Here is a 19,350-nt window from a genome sequence, read left to right as displayed (position 1 = left end):
ATATTATTCGGAAACAATCAAGTGGCCCCAAATAGGCCTCAAAATGAACTTTTTTTTATATACCTACATCTATGAAGGGAAATGGAATGTGCTATTTAAAAATAATATGCGTTTAAAAATTACTTTTTAAGGACAACACTTGTAAAGAATCCAGTGTTTCCGATGTTACACATGTACAATGAATTTTTGATTTGATTTTTAAATATTAAAAAATTAATTTTAATATTTTTTAATGTATAGAAAACATTGAAATTTTCAAAATTATTTATTCTTTCAATTTATTCATGCAATGTCTCCGACTTTACGCAAGTGTGAAAAATTTCAGATCGATTGGACTGGTAGGTATAGAGGTGTGTTAAATATCGATTATAAGATATGTAGCAGACAAAATTATTTTTTCAGATTTTTTTATGTTAAAATTTTTTTTCCTAATTTTTAAAATTATATATTCTGTCAATTGATCCATGTATTATTTCCAACTTTACGCAAGTGAGCAAAATTTCAGATTGATTGGAGTGGTATAACTTATAAGTATGTTAAATATCGATTATACGATTTGTAGCAGACAAACAAACAAACAAACAAGAAGTGAAGTTAAAGAGAAGTGTTGTAAAATAGGTGGTAATGTAGTCGTTAATTTTAAAATTTATTGTTCTATAGTTTCAGTATTACAGTTCTACTTACTTAAGTCCTATAAAATACTCAATTGCTTAGTTTGTACACGGCATAATTATAAAAATCAGCATCTAACATCAATACATTATGAACACCTTAATTCGAACAAGCTAACTTGAAACTTAAATCGAATACGTACCGTATAAAAATTCTCCGAACTGAACGTTCTTTTAGGTAGCACGCCCGTAAAACCCGTTGTCAGAAATCCAGAATTCCGATGCTTCCGAACACAGAAGTTAACAAAAAATTGACAACATGGTCCTTTTGTTGCAGGGAAATATGTCCCAAATGTCTAAAAGGGTCTCTGCTCGAAATTGTTGAGATAAAAATTATTGTCCTTAATCGTATGCAGTACCCACACGACTCTCATGGTCAACGCTTTTTATTACATTTTATTCGTTGAAATAACTCGCACATTATATTTAATAGAAACAGACATACTTTTTCGTGTTCCTAGAATTTAGAATGGTTTTGTCTAACCGGGTTGTTGAAACTATCAATACACCATATTATTTTATTATTTGCTTAAAATTCGATTTAAATCGAGTGTTTTTATACATTCTTTTGCACTTTTGGCCTTTGGTTTACCACACAAACTGATTTTTTTAAACCTTTAGATGTAATTTCAATTTACATTGACTGTACGAATACCCCGATTGAATTCGAAGGTGAATTATTCAGATTTGATTGTAAAATGACTGCATATAGCAATATTTCCTAATATAGTGGCGTCAGCTCTGAAGTTTAAACCACGTATTGTTCGTCGCCCATTTTAGGCGTGTCATTTTTACACCTAGCTGCAAGCTTGATGTCTGCTCCAACAACTAATTTATTTAATTTGCCTACTCATAAATATATTAAATATAAATATATGGCCATTAATGCCAGGCGCTAAGATAAAAAAAAGACAGACGTGACGATATTCCGTGCGCAGCAGAGCAGCAGGTAAAAACCTATAATTGTGTCTGTAAATCAGATAAATTTATATTGGCCAAGCTTTGTTGAATAATCTCAATTGTGATTGTTCGATGGAGATTGCTCTAAAAAGCGGTAGTGAGTTATTAATTCTATCAATATTTATGAGTACATAAGCTTATGATTCGCTAGTCGTCACAAACTGTTACGTCTTATCAAAAGTCGTTAGCATGCAGAACGTAACCGTCATACGTGCGCGATGTGTCTCCTATGGTTAATCAAAAGTTCCATCGGTGAAAACCCCACATTCTTGAACCGGGGATTTACTATAAACGTTTGTGTATTTATTGTCAGTCAGGATCATGGTTGAACTATATACTTCTACTACTTCAACCATGAGTCAGGATCATCACTATAGGTTTTAGGTCCGGAGGGGGGGAGGGAAGTGAGAGGAGGAGTTAGCCCAATAAGATTTTTGATCACAATTCAAGTTAAAAATAATATGCGTTTAAAAATTACTTTTTAAAGAAAACACTTCTAAAGAATCGAATGTCTCCAGTGTTACACATGTACAATGAATTTCTAATTTATTATGAAATATTAAAAACTTAATTTTTTAAATTTTATTTTTAAGTTAAAAAAAAGTTTAAATTTTTCAAAATTATTTATTGTCAATTGATACATACATTTTCTCCGACTTTACGCAAGTGTGCAAAATTTCAGATTGATTGGACAGGTAGAGTGTGTTAAATATCGATTATAAGTTATGTAGCAGAAAAGTTTTTTGTCATTTGTTTTAATATAAAAAGTTTTTTTTTTAATTTTCAAAATTATTTATTCGGTCAGTTGATTCATGCATTGTCTCCAATTTTACACAAGTGTGCAAATTTTCAGATCGATTGGAGACCTAGAAGTGTGTTAAATTTAAATTATAAGATTTATTGCAAACAGACATACAAACAAGAAGGGAAGTTAAAGAGAAGTGTTGTAATGACTTCTTTTATGATTATTTATTCAGAGTATAAATATTATTTATTTGAAATCATATTCAGGACACATTATATTGAATTTGCCGGTATTAATAGTAAAAAATACGAATAATTTCAATAAATTAACATGAAATAAGCCTGTTGACAGTGGAAACCACTGTTATAAATTATTTTATATGTTTTGCATTGACAGCGGATGCCAAGATCAAGTCACTCAGTTAATCAGCACGCACGTTTCAGCTGATGTGCGTGTTTCAGCTGCCTCGTCTAGTGAATGTAAATTTATTTTGTCATTTTTAGAAGTGTATTTTTATCGAATAATTGCTCATGATCACATGACATGGTTCTTAGAAAAATCAGTCTAGGACTTAGAAACGATGGTTTGTTTTACGAATAAAATGAGTGAATTGTTTTTATTTTTTACGTTGAGATTTAAGTTTTCTCATGTTGGATGAGTGACTCACTGACGCTCTGTGAGCACGATACGCTTACTCTTGCACGCTTCCGAACGTTAGTCATGGTTCTGACGGTGTAGGGTGAGGTGTAGTAAGATGCTTCGATAGAAGCTATCCCACGCACACTTGTTGTTGCCATTGTTATACGGTGACATTTATGATTCTTGTTTCACGATCAAATTTAATAGTTTTACGAGTAATTTCAGCATAATTTTTAGCCCATATACTTCTGTTTTCCAGGTATATTTTGGTGTAATCAGTTTTGAGTTAGAAAAATACTTCAACGCAGTACGGGTTAAACTATTTATCCACGAAATTCGTATAATTAATGCTTGTCTGAATAGTGATGCAGGAAAATGATTGTGCATAGCTATGGTATATCATGTGTTTTACATTTCCGCCGGCATTATTTGACGGTTTTTAATAATTTCCGTGAGTTTAAAAAAATTAGCAATATTTATCTTGAAAAACTTCCGCTTGAGTCCCAATATGCCACGTTAAACTTTCATAAGTTCATATTATTCGTTATTCAAGTGTGCCGAAACAGGCGAAACTCCATAAATTTTAAAATACAATTGAGGTTACAATGCTAAAGAAACTTCACACTTAAACTCTAGACACTGGCAAGGAAGCATTTATTTCAACCTTTCACGTTGGCTCTAAAATAAAGTTCATTGTCATGATACTCCTAATCGTCAAGCATTTCTAACATCGACTGAAGAGTCTTTCGTAATCAATACGGAAATGCCGTGCAGCGGCAAACATTTTAGGGGAAATATAAAAGAAGCTTCGTCCTTGTTCCTTTGATGCTTGTGGTGTACTCAGGAAGGAATAACACAACCAACTTATATATCAAGTTAGGACGTGTAATCACTCGTAGACTTGAATGAAATAATGAATAGTTGCAAAAATGCGCATGCTCCACAACTTTATTTAATTATGCTCATGATTGTGGAATAGTATTTTATTTTTGAAAAGACATGAGCTGCGAATGGAAATTGACCACGGTCTTTGAGCGCTGAGGAGTGAGGTCTGTTGTTAGAAGACGTTGACCTTGAATCGGTTGATCTTGAAAAGTCGTTGACTGCCAATGAGGTTATTCACACGAAAATCTTTACTTACCTTTTATAATTTCATGTGCAAGTACTGCTTGCAAGTTGCCTGATTCCATTTCTCATCTTAAACTCGACATGGCTTCCTGTTTTTCGTGAGCCAAAACTATTGTTTCATTCTTGTTATGATTTTTCTCCAAGTAATTTATATTTGGCATTACCGAATCACAAACCTTATCTATTAATCCCTTAACCTTTTTAAAGAAAATTCTCAATCTTAATCGAATTTTAATTAATGGATTTATGTTCCTGCACAATTCATTGCTTGGAGGCAATAGGTCAATAGGCCGAACTCTTGTGGTCGTTGGTCAGCTTTCAGTGTCGAAAGGCCACTGGAAACTGTCCAGACGCGGCCATGATAGGTCTATGTGGTACGTCATCTTGTTTCAGATATTGACGTCATGGTACCGGAAACTAGGTGCTGCGTAAGGTATTTAGGTACTGCATATTTTAAAGTCAAATTGAAAAGTACCTAGCAAGTAAGTCGAAAAAATGCTTTATGTTAATCATTAATAAGTTTCCATTTTGACTGACTTTTTGTCGTTCCAAACACGTTACGCAAGTCATACCGCACACTAATATCAAAAAATTATGTGTCATACATTGAAATTGAAAAGTATGTCATTTGAAGTCTTGAATGATCAATTTACCATTTTGTAACGCTTTTTACATAAAGCACACTTCATGTTTTCCCTGATCTTTATCATGATACCAATCCGTGCTCTAAGCTTGCTTACCCATTTCAAAATTCAAATCGTAATCAAAACAATCGCAAGTGCCAGCCAGCGTCACAGCACGCGGCACGTAGCACCATCCTAGTCTGCTTGCCGTGCCACATCTTGTGCAACCTTGAACAGAAACGCAAATACTGTTATGTGTATGCGTTGAACTACTTCATTTAATAACGAATCGAAGCACTTTTCTCTTTTTTACTATCCCCATCCACTTGAAGTTAGTGTAGTGTTGCAATAGTTCATGCTAATTAGCGTCTAAGTTTATCGTGCTGACAAAGGGCATAGGCATTGACGAACATCTCCCTCGCATAGCTTGAACGTTGCGACAGATTCTTTGCTCAGGATTCATACGCTCTCACTTTCCTCTTCCTCATTAGAACTTCGTCGCGCTCGCCAGATGGAACTTCCTTCTAGTTGACACTCGATAAGCTGCGGCTCCAAAGTTGGAGTTATCTTCTTACTAGGGACTGACTTAAGAGATGCTTCGAATGTGCTTTTGAATTTGCATTTTGGCATACTTTTCTTTGCTGCGGAGCAAAATTTCTTAGGTGAAAATCCCTCTATAATTGATCGAAATTCGTTCGGAACACTGAATTGTAGATTCACTAATCTTTATTCATTGTAAACCAACTTCTGACAAAATATTATGGTTCTCGTCAGTAGTAATTTTTCCTTTTTTTAGGGAAGAAAAATTGACGTTAGGCGCATCTGCAAAAAGAAAATATTCTCTTATCAATGAGTGAATTCTCGTTTGTCTTCTAATTTTGTGGAATCTTAATAGTTTTGGTTGATTCTATTGCTTTGTCTATGAATATTATTTTATTATTATAACAAATTACCTCTACCGTTAAATTACGCGTCCCTTGATATTTCGGCGTACCTGATCGACGCCCGTTACCTTCCCTCCCGATGGACGTTACCTCTCCCTCTCTAGTCTCTACGTCATTGTGAACCATTTATATGAACACGCAATGAATACCATTTATCCAATTATAGCGTCTGGTAGGGCTGAGATCTCGTTCGGTACTCCGTTCCTCTCATGTCTTGCGTAATTTCACTGGATATTTTTTGTATCGCTCGCAGCTTTACTGTAAATTTGTGTCCTTTGGGAAACGTTCGTTCCATCTCCTCATACGAGACAAATGACTATTCTGGGAGCTCGTACAACCACTTATTCTGGCGCAGCAGAAGGCTATCATTATCATTATTATAACATAAAAATTGCATGCACAGTCGGCACTCAAAGAGTCGTAAAAAGTCTAAGCCTGGAGGGGGAGGCTGAGTTGTTAATGAGTAACGGAGCTTCGCTCCTGCCCCGCCCTTTTTCAAAAAACGAGCTCTTGATTAGGTGACGAGATAAAACACCCGCAGCGAAGAAATCCATCAGGGTTCTTTGCTTAGTGAATTGGACGATTACACACACATTGCAATAGTACTGTATGCTGAATCTGTGTTGTAAATGTCATGATGTGGTAAGCCGTTTTAGTTGTCGAGCTTACTTTGGTCCTAAAATGCGCAACCCTCGCAGATTTAACGCATGGTGGATCGCATTCACCACGCCCAACCGTTTTAAATACCTTGAGTTGAATTAAATTTTGTTGTATCTCTTGCATCAAAGACGGAAATGTTCGCGATCAAGGAGTTACGGCTTTAAAACATTAACTGCACGTTACTGCATTCTTCATGGTACTTAAAAAATTTATTCTTTGTTAAGCAATTCTCATATTCCGCATTCCATTGTTGTAAGCTATGGAATTCGATCGAAAATTTTTGTTCTGTTCTCTCGTTACATGAATTTAAAAAGATGTTGCTGCTACTCCTTATGTTTTGAGGTTTGATCTTGCGGCGTCTGCGTGATATAATTTGATCGTAATTTTATGGGATAGAGTTGGCAACTGCAAACGAGTTCTATGACGCAAAACTGTAAGAAACGTCCTTGTCCCGTTAATGGGTCTACTACGTATAGGTGCTTTTTTGCTCAACCTAATCACTAGGTACGGGGAAAAGGTAAATGATTAGTTGATTTTAGCCGATGTTCGATCTGTTATGACGCCAATCTGATGAACGAACTGAAGAAGATGCTTGAAGAGAAACCAGTATGCGGTATATGTCTTTGAATAAAAAGTTTAGCTATTGTTATGAAATTATCGTTCTTCGTTCTTTTTAGAAAGGCTTGCAAGTTGCAAGATATTCATTATGCAATATAGTACCGCCTTGTGTTTATTATCTGTAACTGGAGAATATTGGATTCAAATTTCAAAGTGATTTCTTAAATAAACATTGCTAACATAAAATAAAAAAATTAAAATTCCAGTTAAGAAAGCAGCGCAATGTAATCAGCAATCAAATGATAATATTGCTTGGTGTTCGAGATTAATCTTGGTATTTATAAACTTATTTCAGCACTTTCAAAAGCCAAAAATATTAGGACAATTAAATATGATATAGAAGACGAAAATTCTATCGAAATTTCACTTTCCTTTTAGAACATTAGTTTGAGTAACCTTTCTCTGTACAGTGCAATTCATCAGACTTTGCATATTTAGTAGCTTCCTCGTTGCAAAACAACTTTTCGTTTATAAACCATCAGATGTTCATTAGAGTGTATACTCCAATAAAATAGATCTTCTTAATTCACGGATCATCTTATCAATGATGTCTCGAAACAAAGAGAAAACATCTGCTATACCCACCTGGATTTCGAGGTCGTGTTTGAACGAAGCAGCCTTTGGCAACGGTGCAGCAGTCACACGGGCAGACCAATAGCGAGTGAAGGTCCCTAGGTTTCCCTTCTCTGCCGGAAGGGGAGGCAATTGATTATCACTTTATTTGTTCACTGAACGCAAACACGGTACAGTTTGTAGAATTCTGAAACTCGGTAAGAGAACATGGGAAAACAGAATAAGAGACTGAACGTCAGAAATGAGGTCTGGCACTACGAATAATGCTGACTGGAATCAAAGTAAAGCAGTGCGGAGTGAGTTAAATATGAACGAAGGTAATAAGCAGCAGTTTTGTGAGACTATAAACTTGAAATAATTTGCATCGAAATAACAGTGTTATTTACCGAAACATTTCTGTTTTATGTTATTATAACGAAAACAAATACCATGTCTTATTTTATTACGTGCTTACGTCAAATTTCCAGATTTATGTTAACTTGTCAAAATGAAAGTTGCTGGTTCGTCTTGGGTCCTTGTGGGACTCTACTTGTTTTTAACTCTAGTCGTCTGTGTATCTCTATCTAATTCTAAGCTGAGGGAGAACTCTTGTGCTTCTCTTAGAAAGAACGATTGGGCTCATGGAAAAAATCTTATTGAAGAGCTGGCGATTGCATCACAGGAGCCTGGGAAGATTCTCAATTGGATGAGTAGTGATCTTACGGAAAACTATGATGCTACTCCGTTCTGGTACAACCTAATCCAAGCCATTGCTTTGGCATCCGGCATCACGCCGACCACGAACTCGAACGTTCATGACCTTGTCACGTCGTCTTTCAGCGGCGATAATCTTAACTCATCGCTGAAGGATGTTCTCGTAGCCATGGAGTGTAGTGATAACTTTGCTACAGGTGTTGAGGAAGGAGTCATCACAGATTTTGAAGTAGAAAAAGAACAACAAAACGTTAACTTGGCAACAGCCTCATTGAACTTTGGCGATGCCGTGCCATCGAGTCCAGCAGACACCAGCAAGTTGGAAGAGCTGGGAACGCGGGAGCAGGAAGTGCTCGGCAACTCGCTAGCAGGTCAGTGTGACGCAAGTCACCACGCTGATGGTGTGTGGGGGTGAGCTCGGGTGGAAAAATAGGCAAGCATGTGTGGGGGTGGATGCTTAAGAAGGAAAATGCAAATCATAGGCTACTAAATGATGATGTATGGTATGCGTAAAAAAGGTAAGTTGCGATCTCTGTGATTAGAAATTTCATTCGCCCACAGATACGTTGATTATTGAAATGCCGATACCTTACTTACTACAAGGAAATGCGTAAGATACGCTTTTTAGGTAGAAACTTGATCACAGGTGCATTAATGGGTAATTTGCTTGAATTTATTATTTAAAGTTATAAGTTTAAAGTTAGGCCTATTTAAATTTATCTACGAAATATAATAAATTTGAAGAAGTTAAATATTAATAAAAATTCAATGTCCATCTTTTAAATGTCTTCAGGCCTCTGTGTCAGTGATATTGCTGCTGCTGATGAATTTCTTTGACCACACTCAGGCGAGTGAGCTGTTGATTTGCTGAATGATGTCCCGTTTGAAATATTTTATAATATCAGGCAGTCAAAATTTGACCTTCATGCCAGTCTCTTCAAGGTTTATTCTATATCATTCACTTGATTTTTTACTTGTGTTATAGGCACTTGTTGAATGTTGAATTAAAACAGTGTTGAATTAAAATCGGAGAGTTCAATTTGGACGTTTCAGCTAGCATTTCTTTTTTGTGTCCTGGAAGAAAGCAATCGAGAGCTATTAGACTTGAATATCGAGGTTAGCTTGACGGGTGACTAAAACGAGAAAAAAAACGGTGTGCACAAATATAGCCATCATCATTTCATTGCCTTTGCTGAATGACCTGTTGGGACATATTAGTAAGAATAGGTATCATCGCATACATGTATCGTCACAGTCCTATTCATGCGGGTATTAATAAACTGTCCGTGTCTCGATAAACTAATTGAGACACGATGTCACTCTTAAATATTACTTGCAGTCGGGGTATTGCCAACCTACGACCCTACGGCCTACATGCCGTATTCTTCCCGCTTAAGGGTCCGTCTCTTTTTGAGAGAACATTACCAAGTTGTCCAACTGATCGTTCTTAACTTGGAGTAGGAATAGTTGTTTAAAATAAGATATCATTTTGATACCTTATCTCTGCTGCTATTAGTGTCTTGTATTCCAACCTCAGTTGTTAGTTTCAATTTTTTAAAAGAAACTGCGCGGCAGTTAACAACAGTCTGTTGCATAGAAACAACAGGTTCCCTAGAACTTTTCTTATTTCCAGTAACCATGATATAACTAAGTAATACCGTAACTCATAGAAACACTACCGAGGATCGCCACCAACAATCAAGGTAATCAAACGTACCCTGACTCGCTTTCTGTAACAGTCTGTGGCTCGTGAGGTAATACTATATCTTCTAAGTTTCGTCCATGGACGATACAAGGTAGATGTAGACTGTGTTGGCATGAATGAAGCAGAAAGGCGGAAAAAACGCAATTTAAAATCTACTTTCATTTTAATTTAACAGTAGGTTTTCCCATTTAAAGTTTTGGCCATCATTTCTGAAATTGTGCCTTAATATATAGCTTCCCTGTATAATGAGAACAGTTTCAGGTTTTGGCAGCCGAACAGCAGAGAAGATAAAAAACCAACGACGTGACCATTATATCCTATTTCTCTAAGCAGCTTCTAGATTATATTCAATCGGTTCGACGTTAGCAACGACTTTAAAGATACGAAACAATCACAAGATTCCAAAACAATTCAAAATGTAGTTATCGCAAACTAGATATAATTAGCAAAATAATGATGTGCGGTCTGCACCTTTGGTATCATAAGCCCGAAATAATTGATTTATTGTAACTGTAGTCATTGTTTGGTCAGTTAAATGTTTCTAGCAGCTTTTTTCTGGTCCTATTTTTGAATGAAAAATCTTGCCACATCGTTAGATGTGCAAGATTGTCATCTCACTGCGGAGTTATTTTGTTCGAAATATCATCGGTGAACAATTTATCCTTAATTCTATAATGATATTGTTTAAGTTCACCTTGATTTGTTCACAGACGATCCTTCACAAGGGCGATCCCGACGAGAGTTAAAAGATCGGAGACGGAACTCCGTGTTGCCTGACATGCACCAGCCCTTCTTCATGTCAGAAGCTGTCCCCTCATCCCTGGTTACGAGACGTAAGAACTCGAAACTTATTTTTGTGTGAAAGAACATTTTTAACCATTGACTTTTCTCAGTTTTTCACGGTGATTTATTTAGAAAAAGACAAGTGGCTAGTGAAAGCGACCATCATTATTTACCATGCATCTTCGTAAATTTATTTGGATGATTTTACGAGGCTGTAACAAGTGACTCGTTTGCACCTGCAGAAATATGAATGAAATTGACAGATTAGAACGACTTGGGTATCAACTTTCATTTTCTTCTTGACTGATATTGTTTTGTAATGTATTCCATTGTTCGCAGATCCTTCGATAATTTCTATTAGCGGATGCCCATCTGGTCACATCCAGGATTTACGCGGCATGTGCCGTCAGGTTTTCCAGTATACCGTCAACTACGGGCAATCCAGTCACCCCGGCAGCGGGAATTCTCAGAACCAACGCCCCTCTCCTGCCACTTTCAACCCTTGGCTGGCGGTTAGACGTCCTCTCGGCCAACAGCCTGGATCTATTAAAGACTTGGTGCGCGAGAGTTCATTCTTCAAGCATTCCATCATGCGGGGATACGTTCCTCCGTTCTCTTTCCCGAGGTTCCAGCATGGACTAAATTCTGGGTCTCCAAGACCGAAACCTATCATGGATACGCCTTTGAGTGACGTCAGAGACGATACTAGACCGGCAGTTGAAATCAGTAATCCACAACCAAAAATTGTCTTGATGGGGACAAAAACAGACCTCCAATCATCCGTCACGCTGCCCCAACCTGAACCTGTCCTTGACACGAATCTCATCAATGAGATGCTAGAAATGTCAAACAAGAAAGCAAAAGGCAGCGGAAGCTCTGAAAAATCTGATACTTCTGCTACTCGCGACGCAGAGAAGAAACTAAAAAAATTGAACGAGGAAATCAGTCGTGTTCGAGCTAGGCTTTCCACAACCACGCAATCCAATAATGATGACGATGATTAGTTAATTCCGTAGTTGATATATTTATTTGTTAAGTGTACAGTGTTGATGTAAATATACTTTACTTGCAAATCTCCCGTCGTGTTAGATTAATTACGAATCATTCTACTCTCTCTCCGTACTCATAAAGTAGGTATCTTAGATTGAGAACCTCAAAAGGACACAATGAAGTGGGCTAGATTTACTCTCAAATGGAATTTTTTTATGTGCTGTTAATTTGTCCAGGCTGTCTAACAATTTTCTGCGCCATCAGATATTTTATGCCTACCTTAATTTTCACTTAAAATTCATAAGTACATGAAGTTTGAAAACATTAAATTTTTCTTGGACGTGTTTGCCGAGATGAACACATTCTCAATGAAACTGGAATGAAATGAAATACTATTGCATGTCACTAGAATGAAATGCAATTGTAATTGCAACTGCTGAAAAATTAATAAACTTTGCCACTTTACATGTGCGTTTCTAGTTTTTAAACCTCTTCTGACTGTAATACATATCATACCAATTACGTAAATGTTCAAATTGAGATTTTTTCCAGTTTTTGATGAAAAGAAACTCAATGTAAACGATTTCGTTTTCTATTCAAATATTCTGTCATGCAGAATATTAACGGTATCATAGCGGACACAATGTTTACATTCGTTAATTATTATGTATCAACTTTAAAACAAATTCAAAATTTCTAAGCGCAAGAGCTGTGATTCTGTTAAAAATAGTGGATACATTCACGCATACATCAGAACACTTTTTTCGATTTTTCAAATTGTCGTAGAAACGTGCGGAAGGTTTTCACGCAGATGAATAATCAAGGGAATATCTCGTCCCTATTTAGTAACGTTGAATCCTGCTAATATTAATAATCGTTATTGTGACATCCAGGGCTGTGGTAGCCATCGGCATTGACTAAAGTCAGTCACCGGCTTACCATTATCACGAATTTACTGTTTTTACTGGCTTTTTTGGATCCATATGACTTTTGTTCATAAGGCGATAACTAAGAACGCATAAAATCAAACTTGGTTCTGTAAACCTAATAAATTAGGAAAAAGTGTAATATTCAGAATACCTTCAAGACCGAATGGCAACTTGTACTGCATGTTACATACATATTACAGTTAGCCTAACTACCAGTTGCTGTCTGGCCAGCGAAGTGTCGGCTGCGTAGGTTGCTGTGTTAACATTGATCGGTCGAAGGGCGACGACGGAGGCTTCGGTAAAAAGATTTAAATATGTAATGTATACAAACTAAACTTCATAAAGAAATTATTAGAACAAGTGCTTCACTGTGCTTAGAACAAGTGCTTCCTTCGATTTCATTGTTAAAAGTCACTCGTCTGAGCTTTTTACAGGAGAAACAGTGACCTGCGCTACAAAGGGGACGTACGGTAGTTGAATCGTTTAATGTACGACAGCTTATTCAATTAAACTTTGGACTGATCACAAATTTCGTCAATACAAATGTTACATTGAATTATAATTTAAGGTAGAGCATTATTTATTGGATCGCTTCAACTGCCTAAGGTAAGAAAGTTTGTTGTAACTTTCCGATTTTATATTTACATATTATATGGAGCAACGCATTTTCCCTACCGTTAGTACAAAAAATTTAAACTTGACAGTTTGAGCTAAACTGGTGTCTCGGCAATAATATTTCATCTTCGTCTATACACACGTTATTAGCCTCAAGGGAGAAGTTGAACCTACTATAATATCGTTTATGAACATAAAATTCACATCAATAGCCCCAACTGGATAGAATTCACATCAACAGCTCACACTGCCAGTTAATTACAATGTAAAAACAATAGCAGTTACGGCATTCTCTTCAAGGTAATGTCATGAAATGACATGTCATTAAAGTTATGCCCCTGTGCAGAAAATGTATGTAATTACGTGCGAATATACTTTGAATTACCTTTTTGTCGTATTGTTCAGACAATTTGACATATATAAAGAACAGTGGTGAGGAATTCAATCTCTTCAATGGTAGTTCTATAGATTACGACTCCAAATATTAGAGAATGTTTTCTTCAAATGCGGCATGTTGGGCTAGAGCTATTTCGTGCGCAGACAGCGAGGCTAGCCCAGGGATCGAACGGTCGATGTTGCGTGCTTGGAGTTATAGAGAGAGTCCTTCCGCCTTTGGCGCCGCTCGTGCTGCAGGAACGAATGAATCCAGTATTTTGTGCCATCCGAAATTCGAGCATTTTTTCCATGAAAGACGTAAGCTTATCAAGTTTATTGGTATTATTGCTTTAGTAAGTCTTTTCATATACATTTTCTATTCATTTGCTGGTTGTAGAATGTTGTTCTCTAACTTTGCCCGGAAAATTACAATTTCACTCTGGGCAAAAATTTGTATGTCATCTCATTATAGGACTACATACTATTGAATATCTAACATTCATTTGACGTCCAGATGGAAAATTTCATATGAATACTAACTGTTTTCTAATGGCAAATTGATGCTGGTCTGAATTGAAGGTATCAATACCTGTCATTTAGAATTGTGAGCGTGGCGTAGCATTCGTCATGCATGCACAAAAAACTCAATTCATCGTGCAAATAGTGGCGATGCCCGCACCAGACTTCACTGTGGAACGTTTCTGCAGAACGCCTAACAAGGACGTCCTGCATGTGAACTGGCTCGGCTACGTGTAAATCTTGACTAGGTTTTCATTGTGCTCAAAATATCCAAATTTAGCAGCCTTTTTGGCTTGCGCCCAGAGTGGCACTTGATTTAATTCCTCTCGACCGTGTGTACCAAATCAAGGCGCTATTATTCTCCACTGCTCGTTAAATTCTTATTACAACACTTCTCTTCAACTTCACTTCTTGTTTGTCTGTCTGTTTGTCTGTCTGTCTGCTACAAATCTTGTAATCGAAATTTAATACACTTCTACTTATCCTATCGATCTGAAATTTTGCATACTTGTTTAAAGTTGGAGACAATGCATGAATCAATTGTCAAAATAAATGATTTTAAAAAGTAAGAAATTTTTTTTTCAATATTAAAAAAATTGAAAAAATAATTTTGTCAGCTACAAATCTTATAACTGATATTTGACACACTTTTACCTGTCTAATTGATCTAAAATTTTGCACACTTGTGCGAAGTCAGAAGCAATGCATGAATCAATTAACAGAATAAATAATTTTGAAAAAATTTATATATTAAAAAAATTATATATAAAAAAATTGAAAAAATAATTTTTTTAATATTCGAAAATTAAATGAGAAATTCATTATACATCTCTAAGATTGGAGACACTGGATTCTTTTGAAGTGTTGTCTTTAAAAAGTAATTTTTAAACGTATATTATTTTAAAGTTTTTGTAACTGCATAATGTGCAAGTAAATCTTTTTGTGATGCGTTAATGTCGATTACATTAATGGCACAAATCATTTAATCCGGCATTTAATTAAGATGGATACTTGAATAATGCAACGAAAGTTGTTTGACATGTCGGTCCACGAAGAATGGCCGAAATCGTCAAGCGGCAAAGATCCCAAAACCAGGCTGCAAACCGTGCAACCCGGAAGCATTCCAAGCGCACGGTCAGGAACTGTCAAGACGAGAAAGCTCTTCTTTCTATCGTTCCATGACTTCCATCAGGACCACGAACTTGACCAGGAAGAAGATACACCGCTACAAGAGCTAGGAGATGAGTACACGTTATACCACGAAGAAATTTTCTCCATCGACAGTCCTGTTACTACTCAAAATCGAAGCCGCCGACGCTGTGTGAACATTTATTCTGAAAACGATTCAAAATGAGTCAAAAAAGCTGATCCAAGGGAAAATTTCTCATTCCTCCGGCGGTTAGAAGTGATAACAAAGTAATATAATCGTTATTCGTAGGTTAATAATCCTTACCAGGTTTCCTCTATATCCATGGCCCTACTATGAAGTTTTTGAGTTTCGGTGTTAATGTTTTGTGTTTAATGTCACGATCTATCGTTCTAAAAGAGTTGCTTTATAATTATGAACGAGCGATTTTTTAGAGGTGTATATTTCTTTTTCTTGATTACTAAATCTAAGGAGACATCTGTCGTAGGAAGTCACCAATGTAAAAACATTTCTCGTTTACAGCCTTCAGTCTAGTTTCACATCATCTCGTTTGGGGAAATCGCCCGTGATGAGTCTCACCGCGGTCGCTGGCCCTTCGACGTCGTGGGACGATGACGAAAATTTCGTCCTTATTACGTTCATTGGAAGGCAATCAGGAGTGCGACACTTCGGAGAGTCCCTTCGTACATTACTTGAGATAGCAACGACAGTTTTGCCGAGCAAAGGCAAAATTTTCAAAATATGCGAAAAGTTCGATACATATCAAAAAGGAGGTTAATTTACTTTTTTTTTATTTTCAATAATTCTAAGAGGCAAACTTTGTTCTTGTTAGTGAAATAATTTTACAGACATTGAAAGCTAAATGTAACAAATTTACTTTCAACATCAATTTAGATCAAATTAATTTTACAGTTACAATTAGTTGTGGATTCTAACGAATTTTGAATAATTGTGGAAACACTGTAAGTATCATAGTATTAACGTTCATGACATTTATAACTCATATGACGTGCGATGGATTCGTGCAAACGTGATATCGTTAGGTTGTCAGTTCTGCAATGAAATTGTAATTTTTATGCACGGAACAAGAGGCTTCGCAGATTTAATGGGTCCAATAACTTTTGGGATCATTTAGTTAACTCAGGTGAAGGTATTTCGCATGCCTTATCACGATCATCAGTCGTGTCATAGAAAACACATTCCCGTTTTTTTTATACCTGACCTGTATAATTTTTCATGAGCTCAGGGACTAGTTTTTATAACGTCTCGGAAGAATTTACGGTATAACTCACGAATGAAGGCGAAATTAAAAAAAATTGTCACGAGCTTGACATCACCGTCAGGCCATAATGAATACGTGTACCAAGTTTCATCGAGCTACGTTCTGTACTTTGGGAGATATTCGATGTACACTGAATCTGGAGCCCGGCCGCGGGTCCGGCCGTAAATTCGTCGGAGACGTGTTTTTATACAGAGCTATTTTTGTGGTTGGTTTTGATAGTATGTGTCCAGTTTTATTTTTCAAATGAAAAATAAAGTGACGATAATGATTCATAGTTACTAAAGTAGCTTTCATTTTCTGGAACAGAAATATTAGCCTTATAGCCATAAAACAAATGTGATCACTGAGTCCCATAATCAGGGTTGTTCCCGTTGCTTCACGTGTGTGGTGACCGCAGTGTGGTGGAGCGATATCAACGAGAAGAAAATTTCGCAAATTACTATGACTTGGGCGATGATCATATGGTTGACCAAGGCATGTATGACAAAAACGTGGTTATCCTACTATGTTTTTTTTTTCTCTGATATACTACTGTACATGTCATTATTTTTAGTCACCTCGAGATAGCTGATGTTCGTCATAGTTGCGTGAGTAACGAGCCATACCAGTTAATGTTTATTGTGCTTCTTTGACACTTTACTAAACTCAAATTTGATTCTACTCCTGAAAAATCTATATAGAGATATTTAATAATTTTGAAAAAAATACTAAATAGATTTACTGGTCAAATTGTGTCTTTATAGTAAGAATATTTGTCAAGCCTTTTCACAAATTTCAAGTTATTATTCAGTATAATGGAAGTCGGAATTTTTACTTTCTCTTTCTCGCCCCGTGAAGCCGTTTTCCGAGAGATCGCGCACATCGATCCCCCGTGCTCTGGACGCCGATGCAGAGACTCTGTGATAACTGTCTCAGCATTCCGGAGTGTGGATAAAAACACCAGTGGAGTGCTCAAGAAAAACTGGAAAGTGAGTTCAAAGTGACAGGCAGCCTTTGCAAATGAATTTTCTCCTTCATATTTGATTTTTTTTTTTGTATATCATCTTGAAAATGGCTTTGTAGTACTAATGTGGTCTGCTCAAGGAAACTGATAAAAAAATCGAAAAATATTTTCTTAAATTAATATTTATATTTTTGTTTTTAACTATTGCGTAATTTCAAAGTTGTTTTAACATTTTTATTAGGGAAGTTTGAGGCTTTGCATTGTTCACTGATAAGTTAATTTTAGGCTTTAGCACAACAGCATAATAACTCGTATGCACAGAAACTCGGAACACGGTGTTATATTTAATTGGAGATTCAAAAAGCAGGTTACTTTATTGTACTTCTGCCAGTTCGAAGTATAATCTTGCAGAGCTGGACTGGGGCCCGGGCGTTGGTGCTGGACATGTTCGAGGCGGGTATCGAATGGCATCAAATGACATTTTATGCCCGGGAGAGGCCGCTCTTAACAGAGGAAGACACGCCTGGCTTCTATTACATCTTAGTGTGTAAGGTGCGATAAAGAAACCAACAACTCAATATTAACCATTGATATTTACTAGTTTTATCCCCACTTGAAATAAGATGCTTCGTTTCATCCGTAGCTCCCACCCGACTACCCGTGTAATATATAGTTGCGGATTACTTTAAACGATGGAAGAATTCTAAGTGAGTGAGTTACTTCTAGGCCTAATGTACACGCTAATTAACTGCAATGCATATTATACATTATGATTCTTGTTTGACTGTAGGTGGGAATTCGTCAACCCAGCGACGAGGGGTTAATCGTCGACGTCCTGCAGAGGTTTCGGGTGGAGCGATGGTTTGGGTACCAGACAATCTACAGAGCCCACGACTGCTAGTTCGCCTCATTTGTTGAAAATATTACGATGTTCAGTATTTTGCCTTTTAATTTATTTGATATAGCTAGTAAAAGGTATATTCCCGTTACTTGAATACGTTAGATCTTACTGTCAGGCTTCAAAGTTTCTTCTTTAAAATTCTTTAATATAGTCAGCGGAAAGTATAGTTCTGGTGGGGGCGCAGCCGTAGGCCACAATACTAACTCTTAAATACGCCCTGAAGCCAACGCCTAGCTTCATCATGCAATAACTTACGCAGAATACGCTATACCACTTTAATCCAGGCCAGTGACACACTGCTCATAGATAATAACGTCGTAGGTCTTCTGCTAGCACTTAGCATGCTCACTCTTAATTAAGCAGGCACTTCCGCAGTTGGCTGCACCTACTCTAGCCTAACCTATTCACAACCTTCTTGCAATCAATGACCTTGTACTGAACAGTCAGTACAAGGCTCTACCAATTACATATTAAGCGACCTTCTCCGGAGCTTTGCATTTGATAACCTCGATTCAACGACCATTCACTCCTTTCAGAAATTCGAATAAATAAAAGCATCATCAGGTGAAAGTTGAATTATTTGATCACTTTTCCCTTTGCACACGAAAACATTTACCGTCTTTCCTGCTATTGAACTTTGTAACTCCAGTTGGTCAGTCGATAATGGGCTGCATAGATGAAAAGACTTAATGCGTAGGTTTAAAAACCAAACCTTGCTTCATTTACCCAACAGGCGAGATCACATTAAATTAAAGCAGATAAGTGACATGACTTACGTAGATATTTTTAATATGGTATCTATGTCATTCCATTTATAGCCACCTTCCACTTCCAACAAATTTGTAAAATGTGAAGAAAAATATATAACTCGGTACTCACTGCAGTGAGTGACAGAGAGAGAGCGCAT

The 19,350-nt window shown here is 36.7% G+C and overlaps 2 protein-coding genes across 2 annotated transcripts; both read left to right on the top strand.

The window, feature by feature from the left end:
• The first annotated feature begins 8,032 nt into the window (after nucleotides 1-8,032).
• On the top strand, nucleotides 8,033-12,160 carry LOC108678788. Its single transcript, XM_018167255.2, has 3 exons — nucleotides 8,033-8,625; nucleotides 10,670-10,792; nucleotides 11,082-12,160. The coding sequence occupies exons 1-3, from the start codon at nucleotides 8,049-8,051 to the stop codon at nucleotides 11,744-11,746; spliced, it is 1,365 nt and encodes a 454-aa protein (XP_018022744.1). The 5' UTR covers nucleotides 8,033-8,048; the 3' UTR covers nucleotides 11,747-12,160.
• A 1,068-nt stretch (nucleotides 12,161-13,228) lies between these two features.
• LOC108678793 lies at nucleotides 13,229-19,192 on the top strand. The gene is made up of 6 exons (XM_018167261.2): nucleotides 13,229-13,267; nucleotides 15,840-16,090; nucleotides 16,960-17,073; nucleotides 17,437-17,567; nucleotides 17,954-18,094; nucleotides 18,333-19,192. The coding sequence occupies exons 2-6, from the start codon at nucleotides 15,886-15,888 to the stop codon at nucleotides 18,441-18,443; spliced, it is 702 nt and encodes a 233-aa protein (XP_018022750.1). The 5' UTR covers nucleotides 13,229-13,267; nucleotides 15,840-15,885; the 3' UTR covers nucleotides 18,444-19,192.
• Nucleotides 19,193-19,350: the final 158 nt, after the last annotated feature.

Source organism: Hyalella azteca, unplaced genomic scaffold (genome assembly GCF_000764305.2).
Source record: "Hyalella azteca isolate HAZT.00-mixed unplaced genomic scaffold, Hazt_2.0.2 contig11277, whole genome shotgun sequence".
Lineage (NCBI taxonomy): Eukaryota > Metazoa > Arthropoda > Malacostraca > Amphipoda > Hyalellidae > Hyalella > Hyalella azteca.
Note: the sequence above shows the minus strand (reverse complement) of the source record. Positions and strands in the feature narration are given on the sequence as shown.

What these genes read in the sequence shown, in the direction of transcription:
- LOC108678788 (XM_018167255.2), top strand. Translation starts at nt 8,049, where the DNA reads ATGAAAGTTGCTGGTTCGTCTTGGGTCCTTGTGGGACTCTACTTGTTT. An exon ending in GCTCGGCAACTCGCTAGCAG is followed by an intron (nt 8,626 to 10,669) that starts GTCAGTGTGACG and finishes ATTTGTTCACAG; the next exon opens with ACGATCCTTCACAAGGGCGA. An exon ending in CTCATCCCTGGTTACGAGAC is followed by an intron (nt 10,793 to 11,081) that starts GTAAGAACTCGA and finishes CATTGTTCGCAG; the next exon opens with ATCCTTCGATAATTTCTATT.
- LOC108678793 (XM_018167261.2), top strand. Translation starts at nt 15,886, where the DNA reads ATGAGTCTCACCGCGGTCGCTGGCCCTTCGACGTCGTGGGACGATGAC. An exon ending in CGATACATATCAAAAAGGAG is followed by an intron (nt 16,091 to 16,959) that starts GTTAATTTACTT and finishes TCCCATAATCAG; the next exon opens with GGTTGTTCCCGTTGCTTCAC. An exon ending in TGATCATATGGTTGACCAAG is followed by an intron (nt 17,074 to 17,436) that starts GCATGTATGACA and finishes CGCCCCGTGAAG; the next exon opens with CCGTTTTCCGAGAGATCGCG.